At 44.9% G+C, this 21,483-nt stretch overlaps 1 protein-coding gene across 2 annotated transcripts in view; it reads left to right on the top strand.

Annotated features, from left to right (window-relative positions):
- tmem102 (transmembrane protein 102) overlaps window positions 1–18,575 on the top strand; it is a 30,930-nt gene extending 12,355 nt beyond the window's left edge. For both annotated transcript variants that reach the window (XM_061709877.1, XM_061709878.1), the window contains exons 3-6: window positions 10,191–10,532; window positions 12,380–12,573; window positions 13,675–13,887; window positions 15,159–18,575. In XM_061709877.1, the coding sequence (XP_061565861.1) occupies window positions 10,191–10,532; window positions 12,380–12,573; window positions 13,675–13,887; window positions 15,159–15,758 (1,349 nt within the window). In that variant the 3' untranslated portion in view covers window positions 15,759–18,575. The remainder of the gene's footprint in view (window positions 1–10,190; window positions 10,533–12,379; window positions 12,574–13,674; window positions 13,888–15,158) is intronic.
- Window positions 18,576–21,483: the final 2,908 nt, after the last annotated feature.

The raw sequence follows: 21,483 nt of genomic DNA, 5'->3' as shown, positions 1-21,483 counted from the left end.
AAATCCGTATACATTTTAAGTTTTCTAGTAATAATGTCAGATGAAGCGTTCCAAACCAAAAAGAATGATCCCTCTAGCGTATCTCTCTGTTGCCTTGAACAGGCTGTGTGCTGCAAAATGTGCTGCAATTCGGTCCCGAATTTCCCGTGCTGGGCTGTGGATGTGACGTCACATGACGCTGCATGTGTGTTCTCCCCGTTCTCCCGTGCCGGCTTCACTGTTGGCTGCAGTACCCCCAACGGCCGTCGTGGTGAAGGGTGGCGCTAGAGAGTCTCATTTCTTAAGGAGCCTCAAGCTCCTTTAAACGCAGTGCAGATTAAGGTAGTCATACCTATAATCTAGTCTTAATACTAAAAATCTACAATCAGATGTGTAGTACCTGCTGTACACCTGAGCGTGAGCCGATAAGACGAGGAAGATGTACCTGCAGAAACTTAAAAGTGACTTGCAGCTCGTCGGCCCAGTTGTTTTTAAGTCTGTGGAAGTTCACCTGTGCATATGACACCTGTGCAGAGCGGAGTGGACTCGGTATTAAGGGAGGCCGCCCTGCCGGTAGCTGGTCAGACCCAAGCACCAACCATCTAACCTGCAGGTTGAGTCTCACCCAGAACCGAGCTTCACTGCAGTTCCTGGATTGGCCACTAGAGGCCGGCTGCAAGAGCCAGTCAGCCTCCGTTGACTCCTGCGGTAAAATGTCCAATTTTAGAGAGGAAATAAACATTTACAGCCCGTTCTGACTCCCGTGATGACTCTGAGGGGGATGAATATTCTTGTACTGCGTCAGGAGTAGGGATGGGCGGTATGGACAAAAAAATGTATCACGATAATTTCTGGCATTTAACCCAATAACGATAAAAAAAATACCAATACAAAAAGTGTCATCAACTGGAATATTTCTTTCTTTCAGGCTCATTTCTTTCTTTCTTTCTTTCAGGCTCATTTCTTTCTTCTTTCTTTCTTTCAGACTCATTTCTTTCTTTCTTTCTTTCAGGCTCATTTCTTTCTTTCTTTCTTTCATGCTCATTTCTTTCTTTCATGCTCATTTCTTTCTTTCTTTCTTTCTTTCAGGCTCATTTCTTTCTTTCTTTCTTTCATGCTCATTTCTTTCTTTCTTTCTTTCTTTCTTTCTTTCTTTCTTTCTTTCTTTCTTTCTTTCTTTCTTTCTTTCTTTCTTTCTTTCTTTCTTTCTTTCTTTTTTCTTTTTTCTTTCTTTCTTTCAGGCTCATTTCTTTCTTTCTTTCTTTCTTTCTTTCTTTCTTTCTTTCTTTCTTTCTTTCTTTCTTTCTTTCTTTCTTTCTTTCTTTCTTTCTTTCTTTCTTCAGGCTCATTTCCTCAATTTATCGTTTTTACCGTGAGATGACAAATTCTTACCGTGGGGAATTTTTTTGGCGGTTTATCGTGAATGGTAAAATATCGCCCATTCCTAGTCAGGAGGATTTATATAAAGCAATAGATTTGTTTCTAATATGATTGACAGTTGGCTCTGCCGATGGCCAGCCCTGACCGCTTCCTCATCCATCATCTTCATGGTTCTCAGCATGTCTGGTCTGACCATAGTGAACTAATACCACCTTAAAAAACAACTGTCTGCCTCTGGCTGCTCTGGAGCTCCTGGCCTCAGGGTCCTGAAGCCCCTCCTGCTCACAGAACATATTGTTACGGCGTCATGCACGACTGAAAAGCTCCAGTTAAAAGTCTTTTTAGGCCGTCCAGTTAAAAAAATAAGAAGTCAATTTTCCTAAACGGTGCTTTGAAAAGACGGCCGGACGGCTCGCTGGCTGAAAGGCTGCTGTAGATCCAGTTTAATTGGAAATACAGAGTGGATTTCCTCCCTCGTCTTCAGGTCGGTGGGGTTTTATTCCCCCCAGTCACACCACACACACACACACACACACACACCGAGTCTGATGGAGAAACCAGTAGCCATCAAATAGTCGTTTCACAGACATGAAATTGAGTCTAATCTAGAACTGGCTCCCAAGAAAAAGAAGAAGGAAAACAAGAAAAAAAAGACTTCCCACTAATGGAAATGTACATTGAAAGACATCGGTTATAGGATTAGGTTTAATCCGTGGCTGTGAAAGCAGCCCAGACTCTGTGTGTGTGTGTGTGTGTGTGTGTGTGTGTGTGTGTGTGTGTGTGTGTGTGTGTGTGTGTGTGTGTGTGTGTGTGTGTGTGTGTGTGTGTGTGTGTGTGTGTGTGTGTGTGTGTGTTGGCAGTTTAACACTAACGCAGAGTGCCAATGTTCATTTGAGAGTTTGGATTAAAATTAAATTGTGTTCTTTGGAACAACCTCAAACTTATTGCGGCGAGAGCGGGAACAGGAAAGGACTCGCTAATTGATACAGTTTTTCTTTTCCCCCTCTGCTCCCCTCAAACTAAAGCTGGAGAGATAAGATGTTCTTTATTCTCTTTTTCATCAGTCTTTCCCTCCTTCTCCTCGCCCATTTCACCCAATTTATCAGTGGCAGATAAAACGCGAGCGAATCAGAGGAGCTGCAGCCGTAAACTCGTCTCACTTTGGCTGGCCTCTGATGTCCATCGCTCCCTCTAACACCGTCCTTGGCGCTCTCTTCTTCACTTTTATCTGTCCTACTTAAATTTGTATCCAGCCTCCATCTCTCCATCCTAGCAGATTGCGAGTTTTGACAGCGGCTCTTTTGTAGCAACACTTCTTGATGCATGTAATTACTCATTTGCAGCTGCTCGGTGAAAATCAGCTCTGCCCTGAGCTGTTGGAAGACGGGAAATAAAAGAGAGAGATCTCTGAAAGAGACGGTGAATAGTCATACGAGAAGGCAACAGTCATTTAATAAATAATTAATTGGGTTTAAGCGAGCTGTACTCCTCTGAAGGAGCTTCAGCTCTGGGTAGGTTTCCTGGGGCCGGATCGTTGACACCAGTCTTCATTTCCAGGAACGGCCCTGCAGAAGAGCCTCAGGAACGGGGGGGAAAAGGATGCTGTTGGAGGGGAGGTTCTACCTGCTGGGCGGGTCTCTGCTGATCGGGAATCTTACTAGCAGGAAACTGCGTTCAGCCCTCTCACGTGAACATGAATCATCTCTTGAAATCCTCGTTTGATTCTTTTAATCTCAGTTGCTGCTAGTGATGCACCGAAATGAAAATGTGTGGCCGAAACCGAAACTGAAAATAATAATAAACACTTGGCCGAATACCGAACAATACCGAACATGGTTCTTCAGCAGTTTTTCATTTATTTTGCAAATTTTTTCACCATTGCATAAATCAAATACATTTGATTTAGGCATGCTTTTCAAAGAAAAAAATATTTTACAAAATTACAAGGTAGAAAATATTTATTGAACATAAAAAAATGAAAAATGTTTAATTTCCCATCATTATGTTGTTTTGGTTCCACCTCCTGGTGAATGTTAGGTAAAATTCTTATGGGGTTAGTTTTTGGTTGGCCAACGATTTATGTGGTGCGCAACGTTACGGGAGCGGCCAGTCTATTTCCTTATTTTACAACGCCGTTATTAATTGTTCGTTTTTTTTCCCCACTTATTCCACCGAACACCGAAAGTGTTTTTTTGCCATTTTCGGCCGAACAATTTCGGTTACCGAACAATCGGTGCATCACTAGTTGCTGCGTCTGAAAGAGTAAGGCAAGTTTATTTGTGAAGCACAATTTAACACAAGGTCATTCAAAGTGCTTTACATCAACATTAAAATCAGCAAGACACAATTAAACTGAATAACAAATAACATGAAATAAATGATAAGAAAAGAGGTAAAATAATAAAAAGCACAAGTTGTTAAAAAGTAAGGGCAGTAGAGTACAGCAGGGAAGTATTTAATTTAAGAGTACGCTTCAGTAAACAGTTATGTTTTTAGCCCTGATTTAAAGGGCTAAAAACCTTCGGTGGTCCAGTTTCCTGGTGTTTGTAAGGGCTCTGGCGAGTAAACTAAAACACAAGAAACACCTCTCTCCCTTCCATCGTGACATGTTTCTTCTTTTCTTTCATCTCTTTTAAAGCTGCAAAAAAAGGCGCAGGAGAAAACAGTGTTTTTTTTTTTACATGCAACAACAAATGCTGATGTCTTTCTCTCTCGGCATTATGTTAACACGCACTCAAATTTCCCAGACCCACGATAGGAGGTCAGAAGACCTGCTGATGGTCAAGTTCATCAGGGACTGATGATCAGGGGCGCCAGGGGGCAACTCGCTGTCTCAAATCCTAACGCAGCAGCGAGGGGGTTCTAAGGATTGCTCACGGGATTTTTCTTTTCTTTTTGCCTTAATCTTTGTCAAATAAAATGTGACACGGTGAATAAAAAAAGCATTTTATAAAGAGAGGGAGTAGGAACTTGTGCACTTGAAAGTAAAAGCAAAGCTGGGTTCACTGGAAGATGCATAAAGAGAGTGACTCTGTCACGTGGCATAAAAATAACCCCAGTGGAATGTAGTTTCTCAAATGGATATCTCGTGTTGGCTCCGGAAGATGGTTTTTAAAAAAGAAAAATGTAAATGACCAAGTTTACAGAACAAATTAACAAGTTGACATTCTGGTCCAAAAAATGTTTTAACCTTTTTTTGCTATTTTCATCATTTCAATAATTGAGGTCACGGCCGCTTTACTGGAGAGATGCGTAGTCTGGCAGCTCGTCTTCTTCTCCGATAATCAGCGACGCCTCCTTTCTTATACGATCCTCGCCTCGGCTTTGTGGTGCTGCGGCTGAAGACTCTGAAATCAGGGGCATCTCCTGCTGTTACCAACCTGAGATGATGTTTGGCTGGTGGCGTCTCCTAGATGAGCTCAGCGATCCTGAAGCTTTGCAGAAGGATGCAAATGTCTGCGTGTGCTTCCTGTAGACTTGTGGTCAAGACAACCTAAACGGAGACCAAGACCAGAGAGAATCAACACCAAGACTAGTTCAACTCAAGACCAAGAGCAAAAACAAACCTAGTTATTTCCTGATCCTGCGTGATTGTAGAACATCAGCTCCATCCTGGTTCAGCTAGTTTCCATAAGAGGTTGTATTCAACTGCAGCACAATAACACAGAGAAGTGGATGATGATGTTGAACTCACTATTAGGGATGGGCGGTATGGACTAAAAAATGTATCACGATAATTTCTGGCATTTATCCCGATAACGATAAAGATGACGATAAAAAAAATACCAATTCAACTCCACCTTTTTAACTATAAATCTATCACCACATTCAGTCTTTGGAGCCAAAACACTGCTCTAAAAGTATACTAAATGCTACTAAACGTCATCAATGGGAATTGATCTTTCTTTCTTTCTTTCTTTCTTTCTTTCTTTCTTTCTTTCTTTCTTTCTTTCTTTCTTTCTTTCTTTCTTTCTTTCTTTCTTTCTTTCTTTCTTTCTTTCTTTCTTTCTTTCTTTCTTTCAGGCTCATTTCCTTCCTTCCTTCCTTTTTTCCCTTCCTTCCTTCTTTCCTCCTGCTCTCTCCTTCCTTCTTCCCTTCCTCTTTTCTCCCTTCCTTCTCCCCTTTCCTTCCTTCCTTCCTTCCTTCCTTCCTTCCTTCCTTCCTTCCTTCCTTCCTTCCTTCCTTCCTTCCTTCCTTCCTTCCTTCCTTCCTCCCTCCCTCCCTTCCTTCCTTCCTTCCTTCCTTCCTTCCTTCCTTCCTTCCTTCCTTCCTTCCTTCCTTCCTTCCTTCCTTCCTTCCTTCCTTCCTTCCTTCTTCTCTTCCTTCTTTCCTCCTGCTCTCTCCTTCCTTTTTTCCCTTCCTCTTTTTCTCCCTTCCTTCTCCCCTTTCCTCCCTCCCTCCCTTCCTTCTTCTCTTCCTTCCTTCTTTCCTCCTGCTCTCTCCTTCCTTCTTCCCTTCCTTCTCCACTTTCCTTCCTTCCTTCCTTCCTTCCTTCCTTCCTTCCTCCCTTCCTTCCTTCCTTCCTTCCTTCCTTCCTTCCTTCCTTCCTTCCTTCCTTCCTTCCTTCCTTCCTTCCTTCCTTCCTTCCTTCCTTCACGTACGTTGTGCGTCGATTTAACACAGAACCATAAATCAGCTTTACACAAAAACGTCATCAACGGGAATTTATCGTTTTTACCGTGAGATGACAAATTCTTACCGTGGGGAATTTTTTTGGCGGTTTATCATGAACGGTAAAATATCGCCCATTCCTACTCACTATAAAGTTTTCATCCATCAGCTGAGATCAGATATGTGTGGCGACTGCACTACCGCTATTTCTACACTATTGGAGGATTGACTCCAGAGCTTTTAAGGATTGACACGACTACTAACTAGTCCCAAAGTATCTACCAGAATAACCAGCTCCAACACCCCCCTCCACCTCAGAAAAGTCATGAATAGTAAATGTTACTGATTTAAATTGGACTTAATTTGGAGATGAAACCGGAAATTTAAATATTAAAGATTGAAATTACATTATTTACCATTACAGTAATCAGATTACACCGTATATCAGCATCACTGAAATTGACCTGATGCTTAATCAATCAGTGTGTGAAAGTAGCAGCATCTCTCTGTGACTATGTTTAAATGTACGTGCTGCTCCGTCCCCGTATGTGGAGCTCCTCCTGCTTGTCGGTGCTGTGCACGTATTCATGGAGATGTTACTGATCATCACCTGCCTTTCTCTGACGACTTTCTTCTGACAACGTGTTCTTCTTGCATCATGCCATCCTCCCTTTTAGCTAAAGACAGACTTTTTTTCTCCTGCCACGTTTTATGACAGTGTTTTAGGATTAAAGGGGCGGGGGTTTATCGCAGGTTTTATTACTGTTAATTTATCTGCTGGTGCCGCCTGGCTCCTGGGAACCGGCGAGCTCCATCAATCGGCCGCGTCGCTGTCTCCTGTCAGAGCCGCATGGGAACGCTGAGTACTTATTGGAGGCACTCCAGTGACGTCTTGGCCGTCTGCTTCGGGTCCTGCGGGTCAAGTGTCCCACGTCAACAGCATCTGAAGGGGGGGGGGGGTTCTACCCATTGTGGATACTTTGGGCTCTGAGCCAGTTCCTAACTTGGAAGCAGTATTTTTTGTGCTTCAACAGCCATCATACAGACGTCTGGCTGGGAAAACCAATACTAAGGAAGTACAGATTCTTTGCTGGCCTTCATCCAGACCTCCGTTTCCCCAGACTCCTCCTCCATCTCTCCCAGGGTGACACCACAGCTCTCTCGGGTCGGGCGGAGAGTATAACCTCTCCAGCGTGTCCTCAGTATTCCTGGAGGCCTTCTCACTTGGATGTACAAACCGGATTCGGTTGAAGTTGGGGAATTGTGTAAAATGTAAATAAAAACAAAATACAATGATTTGACAATCCTTTTCAACCCATATTCAATTGAATACACTATGAAGACAACATATTTAATGCTCAAACTAATAAACTTTATTTTATTTTTCAAATAATAATTAACTTAGAATTTCATGGCTGCCCGTTGTTGCGAAGTCTTTTTCAAACCTCGCCAGAATAAAGGCTGATTTATGGTTCCGCGTTACACCAACGCAGAGCCTACGGCGTATGTTACGCGGCGATGCGCGCCGTACGCCGTCGGCTCTGCGTCGATTTAACGCGGAACCATAAATCAGCTCCCGAGCCGGTAGGGAGTTCTCATCCCGAAATTTTCGGAGCAAATTTCTTAACAGGCGTAGCTACAACTGTTAGATTTCAACATTCGTCTTTCAACATTTATCTTCCTAAATGATTTATTTCAGCCAGCAGTAATTCTCCACAGAGCTGCAGGTTTGTCCCTGGGACGACGGCGCAGGTTGACCCGGCGATCACGTCTTTACTCCGGCTGCTGCTGCTCCCCGGACCGGCGGCTCTTATCATCGCCGAAAACATCGGGTCAAATTTCTTAACAGGCGTTATTTGGATAAACTGAGCCCAGGTTGGGGATCTTAACGGTTACTTTTACGCCTGAAAAAATATTAAAACTTAATAAAGTGGCATATTAACAGCGCTACAGCTGAAATTAAAACAGCTTTTAGCTCGGGGCTTCCTGATATGGTGTGACGTATGTGCAAACGTAACTACGCAGTTGCTTACTTCCCCGAACGTAAACCACGCAGTGACGTAGCAAGCAAAATTTAGGGGTGGTGCTGAAAAGTAGGGGTAGTGGGAGTATTGGGACAGGGCCCTGGGAAGATTTCAAGGGCCCTAAAATTTGTGGCTTGATTTTTAGGGCTAGTGGTAGAAAGTAGGGGGTGTATTGGGATTGGTCCTTGGTGACATCCTTTACACACTCATGTCGGTTTTTAAGGCAGTGCCGTCTGAGGGATCGAAGGTCACGGTCATTCGGTCTTGGTTTCCGGCCGTGGCGCTTACGTGCAGTGATTTCACCAGATTCTCTGAACCTTTTGATGATATTATGGACCGTAGATTTTGAAATCCCTAAATTCCTTGCAATTTTGCTTTGAGAAATGTTGTTCTTAAACTGTTCAACTATTTTCTCACGCAGTTGTGGACAAAGTGGTGACCCTCGCCCCATCCTTGCTTGTGAATGACTGAGCATGTTTGGGGAGGCTCCTTTTATACCCAATCATGGAACCCACCTGTTCCCAATTAGCCTGATCACATGTGGGATGTTCCAAATAGGTGTTTGATGAGCTTTTCTCAGCTTTCTCAGTATTTTTTGCCACCTTTCCCAACTTCTACTGGACGTGTTGCAGCCATGAAATTTAAAGTTAAAGTTAATTATTATTTGGAAAAAAACAATTAAGTTTATCAGTTTGAACATTGAATATGTTGTCTTTGTGTAGTGTATTCAATTGAATATAGGTTGAGAAGGATTTTCAAATCGTTGTATTTTGTTTTTAGTTACATTTTACGCAATTTCCCAATTTCAACCGATTCCGGTTTGTACTTGAAGCAACACGTTGTTGTAGAGCAGCCGGTGCTGCTGTGGGCCACTCCCTCGTACCGGAGCGCTCTCGTGTTTTAGAAACAGAACCATCGTAGCACCTTACCATCATTATCCCTTATGGCTCTTTTCCACTAGAACCTACTCATCTCATCTCAACTCGGCCTGGTTTCTTTTCCATAAAAATTCAGCACCTGGAGCAGAAGTAGGAGGTTGGAGTGAAGCTGCTGTGACGTATTTGATTGTGTGATCTAAACGAAGAAGACAACACTAAAGATGTAGAACCTGGAGGAGATGATATATGTGCTGCTGGGTCTGTGGCTTGTGTTCCATATCAAGAGCATTTTCAGAGCTCATTCTGGCCTGAATTATCCATATTTCTCACCTTATCGCACCTCATTGTGTCCCACAGCGCACAAGTGGACATTGCTTTGCTAAAATAATCAGATTGTAAAGACGTTATCATCTCGGACGCAGTTTTAATTGATGCCGGCTTGAGCAGCAACTCTGGATGGCGGCCAGCGGGGACTCCTATCTCACGAGCCGCTCTTGTTAGCGAGTTAAGCTTGTGGGGGAGATTAGCTGATTCTGCAGAGAAGTATTGGGATAGAAGAGGAAGTTGTCATATGCTTCTTACGTTGCCTCATCTCATCGATAGACGGCCCCCCCGTGGTGGCGTTGAATGAAGTGCTTTCTTCAAAGGAAAGCATTAAAGAGGTCCTTATCAGCACATTTAACTCCGACTGCCACCTAAGTCAAGTTTATTTTTACTCCCTCGGTGACATTTCTCTCCCGTTTTTTGCTTATTTTCACTTCAAGATGCTTTACCCTTTCTCCTCGGGGATGACGATACTGCTTTCTGTGGGGCCGTAGTTCCCAACGAGTCGGATGTCAGTTACTTGGCACGGACCGATTTAATTCAGAAGTAATATCAGAAAGAAAAACCAACAATGCATACATCAGTATACGTCCATCAGCGGGTGTTGGCCCGGGTTCAGCACGCGTGGCGTCCCTGGAGGGAGCATTGGCACCAAGTGCAGTGCTTAGTCTGTGCTGGGGGGGAGACGCATATTCCTTTCACACTTCCTCCCTCTTATATCAAACTGCAACTCAGACTCATAAATAAATGCAGGACCTCTCAAAACAAACCAAGCTGGAAATGTCCCAGTCTGGGGTTCTTGCTGACCCGCTGTTTTCTGTCTCCGTTTCACCGTTTTGCCGGGGTCCCTGCTCTGAAACGCTCCCGGCACTGATGTACATATGTACTTATGCAATCTCTGCTCGAGCTTATCCCATCAGTTCTGCAGGCAGACGCCGTCTCGGCCCGGTGAACTACTCTGAATATGTATTTGTGTGTCCCTCCTTTGTGGCAGGCCTGGTTCAGAAGGTGGACCAGCGCCTCCCGGTGGCCAACGAGTACCTGCTGCTGTCAGGCGGGGCCCGGGAGGGCGTCCTGGACCTCAACCCCGAGGACCTGGGCGAGTACGCCAAGGGGGCCGACTTCGACCTGGACTTCACGCTGCTGGTGCCGGCGCTGAAGCTGCACGACCGCAACCAGCCGGTGACGCTGGACATGCGGCACTCGTCGCCGTGCCACTCGTGGCTCAGCCTGCGCCTCTGCGACTCGCACGTCCTGTCTCGCTGGGGCATCTGCTGCCAGGAGGAGAGCGGCTTTCCGCCGGAGGAGGACGACGACGAGGAGCAAGGAGACATGGGTGAGCGCTTGATTCCCCACCTGTGGCCCCTTCCTGTGTTTCAACTTCGTTTCTGTCCGCTTTTGTCACCTGAGGTTGTGTTTTACTCATTTAACCCTTTAAGACCGGCTGGAGCGCCGATTAGGGCTGTTCGATTTTGCCCAAAAATAAAATCTCGATTTTTTTCTCTCAAAATCCGATTTTCGATTACGATTACGATTATTTTGTGAATTGACAAAAGGCAAAGAAATGATTTCAAATATGCTGTTTTTTTATTGAACATTTGCCCCATTGGGCTATAAGTGCAAACTTTGCTCTTATTAAACCAAAAATGAATGAATAAAGTGCAAAACTCTGTAAAATGAGTTGAAAAAAGTTGAAAAGTTGAAAAAAAGTTTTACTCATTGTGCAGCACTTTGTTAACCTTGTTGTTTTTAAAATGTGCTATACAAATAAAGTGGATTGGATTGGATTGGATTAAAAAATATAATAAAATATAAAGTTTTATCTCTGAAAAAAAAATCAGCAAATCAGCCCTAGCGCCGATGCCTCCGTTTGCATATTGATTTTCAAAATGTACAAGTAAAACCAAATAAAACAGAGCAATCATTCTTTCTGCATGTTAAACAGGAAGAGTTTCACTTCCATATCCGGAATTTAGTGTCCCAGAGTTTTAATCCGTTAAATCGTTTGGAAAAATCACATAATAATCCAGTAAAATTGCCACATGGAAATCTTGATAATTGACATCACGGGTTATTTATAGATCCGGTACGTGTTCACAGCACGTCCTACGTCGACATATGTTGACACGTACATCATCACGTTGTCAACGTGTCGTCAGGTTGGATTTCTCCACTCCACTTCCCGCGAAAAGGGAGGTGATGTCTTTTCCCCGGGAAACTAGTCGGTTTGAATTTGTGCTCTTGTTCGTGCTTTTTATCAGATTTTCACGAAAGATTACTCAGGGACAACCCACACACACCATACACACACTACACACTCACTATACAAGCCCACACACACAAATACTACGGATCCACCGGTTTACCGTGAACGAAGCTGAGTTCAGCGCTGGATGAAGACGCGATATATAAAATGATATATCTCAAAAGCTAAAGTATTTCCTGAGGTTTGAACGGCTTCTGTGTTACTTTTTTCCATTGACAGTTTTGAGGGATCTAGCTGTGGGATTTCTGTATTTAGAAAAATATGAGTAAAATTAAAAAACGTTTAACATTTTTTTAGTAGTTATCTGCACTTTTTAGCAATTTAGTTAGTTAGTATGGACTTGTAACAACCAGATTATTAAAGATTGGCTTATGTGGGTTGTTTTGATTCATGGCAAATAAAAATACTCCATAAAATGGCAGTATAGCATGCAGAAATGTAAAAATATGCTTAGTTGTTCTATGGTAGGTCATAAAAGGTTAAAGAGTCCATGAGGACCAGATGATTTTATTTTTGTTTAAATCTGAAAGATTTTCATGTATTTTGATGAAAAGAGCGACGCCTGCCTTTGAAATAAGCGTTTGGGAGCAACTAAACGACTAAAAGTGCAACATTATGTTGTTACGCCGCTGTAGTTCAGGCCTGATGACGGCGTGCATCGCATCAAAATGTCACTGAGAGGTTAAAAAAAAGGTGCAGATTATTGTTTTCATTCTTAGCAGCACAGCTAAAGAGCTATAATCCGTGTGTAGGAGGGTATAAAATACAACTGGCACCTCCGGAATGCACACTTTCTCTTATTAAACTTACTAGAAAAATGAAAAATGCAGAGAGGAAGAAGAAGTGTATCCAGTGTTGATGTGACGATGGTTTTAACTGCTGGACCGTGACCGAAGCATCTCTTCTTCCTGGTTCAGGTAAAGGCTCCATCCCCTCCCTGGGGTCTCCCCAGTCCCTGGACGGGTGCTACTTCTCTCCCAGCCTGGTGACGGACTGGTTCTGGGGAGTGGTGACGGAGGCCGTGGAGGAGCTGAGGCGCAGCCCCCAGAGAGGCATCCCCACCCCGGAGCGGCTGGAGAGGAACGGCCCGCTGACCACCATCATCCTGCAGGTACAGGCCCGGTAGAGAACTGGCAAAAAGGGGGTGCAAGAGTCTACAGGGCGGCCGCGGGTCCTTAAAAGTCTTAAAAAGTCTTAAAATCCATTTTTGCTAAAATAAGGCCTTTAAATGTCTTAATTTGTCTTAAATCTCAATCCAAGGGTCTTAATTTTAGAGGGAATTTATTCAGTCATCATTAAAAAGTTTATTTCATCGTTTTGAGGAGAATCTCCTGCGGAGGTTCTAAATCTGTGTTGCCAGGTTGAGCAAGTTTCAGCCCAATTGGGCTGAAAAATATGTTTTTTGGCTGCTTTTCCTGGTTTTTACTAAATATTTAGGAGAAATTGTTCACAAAAAAGTTGCTGTTACGGCAGAGAAAAGTAAAAATGTACACAATAAACTCACTGATATTTGATTTGCTTTAATCTACTCGATTTCATTGTAGTCTTTGTTTGAAGCCTGAACTTTTGGGCTATTTAGTGGTGTTGGGAAGCTTGAAATGTATTACGCTAGGGCTGGGCGATTTTGGACAAAAATAAAATCCAGATTTTTTTCTCTGAAAACCCGATTTTCGATTTCGATTTTTTTGGTAAAACTACAAAACACAATGGAATAAATTGTTTCAAATATTTTATCTTTATTTTTAAAGAAAAATAGCACAAATTTCCCTATTGGGAATGAAGTGCAATTGAAAGATACTGTAAATCCTCCTTGAGTTTAGTAAAGTGACAACATTTACAATTTTCTTGACCAAACAAAGATGACCAGACAAGCTCTGTCTGTAATGCAGCCAGCTGCAAAAAAGGAAAATCGATTTTCTGATTTTCCTTTTTTAACATCGATTTTGATTAATAAATCCGATTTAGATTTAAAATCGATTAATCGCACAGCCCTATATTACGCATTTAAAAATGTACAGTTTTAACGTAGAGAACGTATGATTTGGGCTGGTTTTTCATTATTTCGGTGGGTTTTACATCGCGTCCGGGCTGGAACCTGTCAGATCTGGCAACCTCGACCTCAGTACTGGTTTTCTTAGTGACTGTCTTAAATTTTCTTCAAAAATGGTATTAAAAAGTCTAAGTCTAACATCCGCCCCCGTCCTCCCTGCAGGCGGGCTCCAGCCGGGTCCTGTACGACCTGCTGCCCGTGGTGTCGTTCCGCGGCTGGCCCGCCGTGGCCCAGGGCTGGCTGACCGCCAACCACTTCTGGGACGGCAAAATCACGGAGGAGGAGGCCATCTCTGGCTTCTACCTGCTGCCCTGCTGCTCCCCGCTGGGGGGGCGGCCCGACCGCGAGTGGAGGCTGGCGTTCTCACGCAGCGAGGTGAGCAGCCTTGTTTTCTCTCTTGTTTTGAGGTCTGCTGGGCTGAACCGATGCCGCCAGGACCCAGGGTTTCCATTTGTTTTCATTTTGAGCTGTAGAAGTCTCTATTTGTATCTGAGCTTTTATCTTTAGTCTTTTGTGTTGAAGTTTGAATAAGCTCTCTGTACTGAGGGCTACGGCTGTTTTTGTCAGCCTGTTTCAATTCTAGTTTTAGTCTAGTCTTTGGGTCACGTTCATTCTCCTTTTAGTCGTGTCCAGTTTCAGTCGACTAAAAGTCTGAGCATTTTAGTCTTATTTTAGTCAGAATTGTCCAGGACCATTTTAGTCTAGTTTTAGTCAAAGATTGTATTTAGCCAAACCCATTTTACAATTCAAACAAGGTTATCTTATTATTATATTATTGTTACCGTATAGACTCAAGAATACATTCATTCCAGATACAGAAGACTCTAATTTGAGTTTACAACATATTTATTTTTCCGCATTTCTCCCCGTTTTTTTCTTTTTCCACGACACATTGGGTTTTCTTTTCCACGTCTATGTAGGAAACTGTATCCAAAGATGGTTCTTCTTCTTCTCCAGCCCCAGAGCAGATCCCCGTGTTTCTCTATGTAACTTTGTTTTTAATGGACGTGAACCTAGAGCTCTGCGTTAACGGCATCAGCCTCTAACTCTGCAGCTGCATCTTCTGGATCTGATTCCCCGCTGCAGCGACTGGGATTGAGGACGTGACGTCACCCAGCAGCAGAACTAAACCAGACATTTTAGTCTGCTTTTTATCCCTCTACGATATTGCATTATATATTTAATTATCGTTATCGTCACATGATCAGTTTTTCGTTTTCCTCAGGTGATAAAGGTTCTTTGACGACGATATTTAGTCATCATTTTCGTTGACGAAAGCAACTTTACCTCCATGTAGGACATTATGAGGTGAAGTCATTGGCAGAATAAACTATTATATTACCAGCCTTATTTTTGTTGCCCCAGTTCATACAAAGATAAAACATAAGAGATCCCCACCGGCATACACATGCCAGATATAGTGCACTATATAAGGTTCAACAACTCACTACAATTTAATTTGGTAATTCTTTTTGTCGGACAAGAATTTTTAGGTTTTTTAAATACCTGACATGTTTCGACGACTCTGATTGATAAAGGTTCGTTGACGGCGATATTTAGCCATAGTTTTCATTGACGAAAGCATCTTTACTGAGGGCTCCACCCGTCCTGGGCCCGGGACTAATCCTCTGTGTCTCCTGGAGCAGGTCCAGCTGAAGAAGTGCATCCCGTTCCCCGTGGCCCAGGCGTTCCAAGCAGCCAAAGCGGTTCTGTCTCGGATCCTGGCCCGTCCACGCACCGGCCTCAGCCTCTACCACCTGCGCACCCTGCTCTTCTGGGCCTGCGACAGACTCCCGGCCGCCTACCTGTCCTGCCCCGACGCAGACACGCCGGGCCGCCTCCTCCTGGGCCTGCTGGACGACCTGGCCCACTGCATCCTGGGTAAAAACTGCCCCAACTACTTCCTGCCCCAGTGCAACATGCTGGAGCACCTGACGGACGGCCAGGCGCTGCTGGTGGCCCGGAAGCTGGCGCACATGCGCTCGGACCCCAGCGAGCACCTGCGGGCGGCGCTGGACCAGGCCCAGCAGGCGGGCCAGCTGAAGAAGGAGCTGACGGCCGGCACCAACGGCCACGGCTCGCCCGGCCACCAGCCGGCCAACGGCATCATCTCGCCGTCGGAGGACAAGCTGGCGCAGCGGCTGCAGCAGCTGGTCACCGAGAACCCGGGGAAATCCATCTCCGTCTTCCTCAACCCCGACGACGTCACCCGGCCGCACTTCCGCATCGACGACAAGTTCTACTGAGGGAACGACGGCGGCGTTAGCGAGGCCCGGAGGCCGAACGTCTGCTGACACTGAACACTGGAAGGGAGCGTTGCTGCTTGACTGCCTCTCTAAACCAAAAACACTCACTCTCCCCCGGCTGAGTAGAGCAGACGTCATGAAAACAGTCATGATGTCACCGAGCTGTTGCCATGGAGACGGTCCACTACTGATAGGCTGGCCTTAATGAGACTTGTGTGTGTGTGTGTGTGTGTGTGTGTGTGTGTGTGTGTGTGTGTGTGTGTGTGTGTGTGTGTGTGTGTGTGTGTGTGTGTGTGTGTGTGTGTGTGTGTGTGTGTGTGTGTGTGTGTGTGTGTGTGTGTGTGTGTGTGTGTGTGTGTGTGTGTTTCTGCCCTCCTTATTGGTTCTGATCCAGAAGTGGAACGAGGTGCGGCTGATGTAACTGATTGTAACGTTGCCACGGCAGCCGCAGCGCATCCTCTCCTCTTTTCCTTTTCTGAACACTCAAGCATCAGTTTGTGGCGACTTGTTTCTCCGTCAGTCTTTTCTTTCGCTTTCTCAGGTATGTGGAACCTCTGTGTTGTTGTTGGATGTATCCGAGTCCGTCTGAGGCGCCGGGCAGCACCCGGCGCCGCCCGACGTGTCTCGGAGGGATGGAAAACGAACCAAAGAGCTGCGTTTAAGCAGTTTAGCAGAAAGAAGTTTTAATTTCGGGGCGACGGCGTGGATCCGGCGAGTCGCCGCCAGAATGTTAATCAACCGTTCCTCCTTGGAAAGTCCCGGTCACACCACTCCCCAAATCGTTAAATTTAGCTGCAAAATCAGTTCATCCCGGCAGAAATCGGCGTAACAAATGGATCTGCTCTCGAGGCGAGCTAGATAAGCGCCAGTCTTTCATGTCGAACCCGACTCCGCTGAACTGAAGGAAGAGTCTGCGGCTCATTAGCTTTGCACCATGTGATGTAATTTAATTTCCTCTGATGGAGGGGAACTTCGGCTAGCAGTTTAGTGCAGAAGCATCTTGAAATGACTTAATTTGTTCCTGCAGTCGGCAGAGAAAGAAGTTCCTGTATCTCAGACTTCTCGGTGTCGCTTGACGGCGTCACATGTTACGAAACCGAGTAACGACAATTTTAAAATGTCTGTAGAATACTGTGATTATGAAAACGTGAGCTACATAATAATCACTCAGATGTAGAAGTGAAGACTGATGAGTAGGTAGCCCACTAATCTGTAAGTGATCATCTTCATGCCCTCCACGTGTCTTACACCGATGCTGCTGAGGAAGGACAGCTGTTCACCCCAGCTGGCGCAGGAAGCCCTCGCCGCCGACTGGCATCGCCGCGCAGCGAGAGCTCCACCGGCAAGCAGCTCTGATTGTTTACTCCCTCCTGCCGCCCTCGTCACATCATCTTCTTCGTCTTCTTCTTCTTTAGTGAACTACACGGTAGAAACAACTAAAAACTCTGTATTAACACATTTTGACACACTAAAAGTTGGAAGCAGGTTTGAGCTGGAGCAGCGGTCAGCTCTGAGTCCTGCAGGACTCTCCGGGCCGACTGTTCCCCTCCGTTGTGAATGCTCTTCTGCTTCCTTGGAGGTGAGCTTGTTTCACCAGCATCTCCTTCTCCGCCGGATGTCTGTCCTTGATACTGGTCTCCGTTGATGCGCTGCCTTCGGCAAACGCTTCGTTTGCACCCGATGTCCAGAGGACGTAACCTAAACATGTAGAAGAAACCGCCACTAGGCACCTTTTTGATCCACGAGAGGAGGCAGACCAACTCCGTGTCTCCAGGAGAATAATGAGGACGGCACTTTCCCTTTTCCACTGGAGGTCAGGAGCCACGAAGCTCCTGGGTCCAGTCTCGTCTCCGCCGTTAACGGCTGCCGCAGCAGGAAGGACCCGCATGAGCAGCACTCGTCTCTCTTACCCTTAGATGTTTTAACACTCCCACCAAACCTGGACCGGTGAGTTCCCTGAACACTACAGCGCTGGGGAGGGAACCCACCAGGTCCTTGCTTACTACTGAATGAATGGACGCGTTTACGCCGTCAGACGTGCAGGAAATGAACCAGAGGAAAACCAAAGGAGGAGTTGATGCGGTACAGAAAGTCTCAGCCGTCAGAGGAGGTGGTGTTTCTGCACTTTTTCCTCCCAAAAGAGGCCTGATCATTGTTGCATTTACGTCAAGAAGTTGTACAGATGGTGTGGTTTAGTAGACGTACTGTAAAGGGTACGTTCTCGTCGGCCTCTTATCGTGTTTGAAGTTTAAAACTGTCTCACTTTGTACCTTAATGCACCTAGCTGGAGATAACGACACTGGAAACGATGGGTTTTTCTTGAATTGTACTCTTGAACTCTTTAGTGGAGAGAATCACGTATTGTACTTTCTGATAGTGTCCGTCTCTAAATATGCAATCAAGCCAGGAAGCAGGTTGTGTTTGTTTGTACGAGCGGGGAGGACGTCCCCGCCGTGCACGTACCTCCGCGCCGGGATGCTCTGTAATCTGTTGAGCTTCTGAACTTCTCCTGATTCTGTTGTGGATTAAACGCGATGAATGTATCCGCCGCCAGTGCAAGTGGAGCTGAACATCTAGTACTGAATCACTCTGCTGCCGAGGAAACCGAGTTTCATATCTCGTTTGTTACTTGAGTTTATTCTCCTTTTTTTTTTTTTCTTTTTTTTTTTTTTAAAAAAAAAAAAAAAAGGAAAAGCTAAAAGTTTCCTCTTATTTTGTCTGATTTGCTGTATTTATGTTTCTTTTCTGGGGGGCGGGGTTTACATTGATCAGTGTTCAAGCTTTAGCATGAAATAAATCTCTTCATTTTAAATCCAATTATGGTGGAGCTATTTTTATTCGTGCTGGCTGTACTAAGGCTCGATGATGAGCAGATTTCTCTGACTCAGCCTGACAGGATGTACTTGCCGCCCCCCCTGCCCCTCCTGCCCCTCCTGCCCCTGCTGCTGCTGCAGGCTGGGGCCACCAGGGGGCGGCAGAGGACAGCGGCTGCTCTGCTCTGGCCCAGTCGGGGGACGAGAGGGTGATGCTGCACACAAACACGCCGCCAGTGTCGGTGCAGGACTCTGGGTCGATGCGCTGCTCCAGGCGTGACCTCGCAGGGCAGCGCTGCTTTCTGTGGGATGATTAGAGTTGCAAATAAGATAGGAACTATCATCGATGCTGAACGGTTCCTCGAGTTTATGGGGTAACTTTATTTACATCCAGTCATCGTCTATCCTACTAGTTCCCACTGAGGGTCGGTCAGCTGGACCTGATGCCGGCACCGGCCCATCTCTGGGTGACATGTAGACGACAACACTCACATTCACTCCTGTGGATCATCTAGAACAGGGGTCGGCAACCCGCGGCTCTAGAGCCGCATGCGGCTCTTTAGAGCCACCCTAGTGGCTCCTGGAGCTTTTTCAAAAATGTTTGACCTTTTTTTCCTTTTTTTTTCTTCTTTTTTCCCTTTTTTCTTCCTTTTTCCCTTTCCTTTTTAATCGCGACATTTCAACTTTTTTCTCGAAATTTTGACTTTTTTCTCAACATTTCAACTTTTTTGTCAACATTTCGACTTTTTTCTCGAAATTTTGATTTTTTTCCTCAAAATTTCGACTTTTTTCTCGAAGTGCATAATAAAAAAAAAAAATCTTCCCCCAGTTCTAACTAATATAGAAACATGCAGCATGTGTTGCCTTCATTCTAAGGCTGATACAAGACTTTTCATTTTTTGTGGCTCCAGACACATTTGTTTTTTGCGTTTTTGGTCCAATACGGCTCTTTCAACATTTTGGGTTGCCGACCCTTGATCTAGAACAGTGGTCACCAACCCTGTTCCGCATGTTTTGGATGTTTCCCGGCTTCAGCACACCTGATTTTAAATTCCTCATTAGCTTGTTATCAAGGTCTGACCAGTTCTGTTGTTGACAGAGCTCCTTGTATCACGGTGTGCTGAAGCAGGGTAGCATCTAAAACATTCAGAACACTAGATCTGGAGGACCAGGGTTGAAGACCACTGATCTAGAAACACCAACTAGCCTTCTTGGCCTGTGTAACCCATTCAAGCACGGAGGTGGAGTGGTACTGATTTGTGGTTGTTTTGCAGATGAGGAATGGGCTGTTACTGTTAATTTAACATTTTTTTTAAATAAACTAACAAATATCTGTTGGAATACTTTAATTAAATGCTGATCATCTACTTCTACAGTGTTTTTATGTTGTAATTAGGGATGGGCGGTATGGACTAAAAAATGTATCACGATAATTTCTGGCATTTATCCCGATAACGATAAAAATGACGATAAAAAAATACCAATTCAACTCCACCTTTGTAACTATAAATCTATCTCGCCCTCAGATCCGCCATGTTTGTTACACAAAAACATCATCAACAGGAATTTTTCTTTCTTTCTTTCTTTCTTTCTTTCTTTCTTTCCTCCTGCTCTTCACTTCCTCTTTTCTCCCTTCCTTCCTCCTGCTCTTCCCTTCCTCTTTTCTCCCTTCCTTCCTCCTTTCTTTGTTTTCTCCCTTCCTTCTCCCCTTTCCTTCCTTCCTTCATTCCTCCTGCTCTCTCCTTCCTTCTTCCCTTCCTCTTTTCTTCCTTCCTTCCTTCCTTCCTTCCTTCCTTCATTCCTTCCTTCACATACGTTGTGCGTGGGTTTAACACAGAACCATAAATCAGGCTTTACACAAAAACGTCATCAACGGGAATTTATCATTTTTACCGCGAGATGACAAATTCTTACCGTGGGGAATTTTTTTGACGGTATATCGTGAACGGTAAAATATCGTCCATTCCTAGTTGTAATACAACTTAAAAATGTCAAATATAGCAGTAATGTTTGAGTTACTCTCAAAGAAGCTCCTCTACGGGTCTCTGACCGGCCCGGCATCAGAACTCCCCAGTTTTCCGGACTTAAGGACCGTTTTGCGTTTGCCGTCTACGGCAGCTCTTACAGAAAAGCCCGTTAGAGCAGCTGCACCATCCAGATCTGATCTGAACCCTTCTGGGCCTGTTGTTACGTCAAAAATCGTTTTTCTGGACATCGTGCACGGGTTCACTTTAACACGGCGTCAAAAAAAGGTGATTCGAGAACCCTTCATGTAACATCCGCTCACGGGCATTATGGGAAGACCTCAAAGACTTCTTTGTAAGTACTGAGCTGCATTCCTGGAGGTGTTAACTCCAGACCTGAGGAAGAGCAGGCAGCTTTACAGAAGACAGACCTGATGAGTCCATGTCCGTCCGCAGTCATCAGTTACGTGATGACGGCACAGATGTTTCCAGGACATATCTGCCGCGTGTCATTTTTCAGCTAATGCCCTGGACGTACGCGTATCAACAGCAGCAATCTGTTCAGCAGTTGATGATCCAGCGAGCTCGCTGGATGCTGACAGACGTGGCTTCCACCAGACCGTGAGAGTCTGGCCTCGGAGCGGCCTCCAATTCAGTCGCAGTTCAGTTTGGCAGAAAGGCAATATTGTATTTTCATTAGTATAGAATCACATCATACATGAATCATGTCCGTGGTTCATTAGAGTGATGCGTCAACACTCCTTTTAGCTGTCTGCTATTAAAGCATCATCCTGCAGAGGGTTAGAACCCACAATAGAAACCAGTGGCGGCTGGTGCTAAACATTTTTGGAGGGGCGCAATTGACCTTGGCATACATAGGGGAGTAACGGTACACAGAAATCACGGTTAGGTACAAGCTTGGTACAATGGGGAAAAAAGGAAGGTAGA

The sequence above is a fragment of the Cololabis saira genome, chromosome 20, assembly GCF_033807715.1.
Source record: "Cololabis saira isolate AMF1-May2022 chromosome 20, fColSai1.1, whole genome shotgun sequence".
In the NCBI taxonomy this organism is placed as follows: domain Eukaryota; kingdom Metazoa; phylum Chordata; class Actinopteri; order Beloniformes; family Belonidae; genus Cololabis; species Cololabis saira.
The sequence above is the reverse complement of the archived record's forward strand: the minus strand, read 5'-3'. Positions and strand labels throughout refer to the sequence as shown.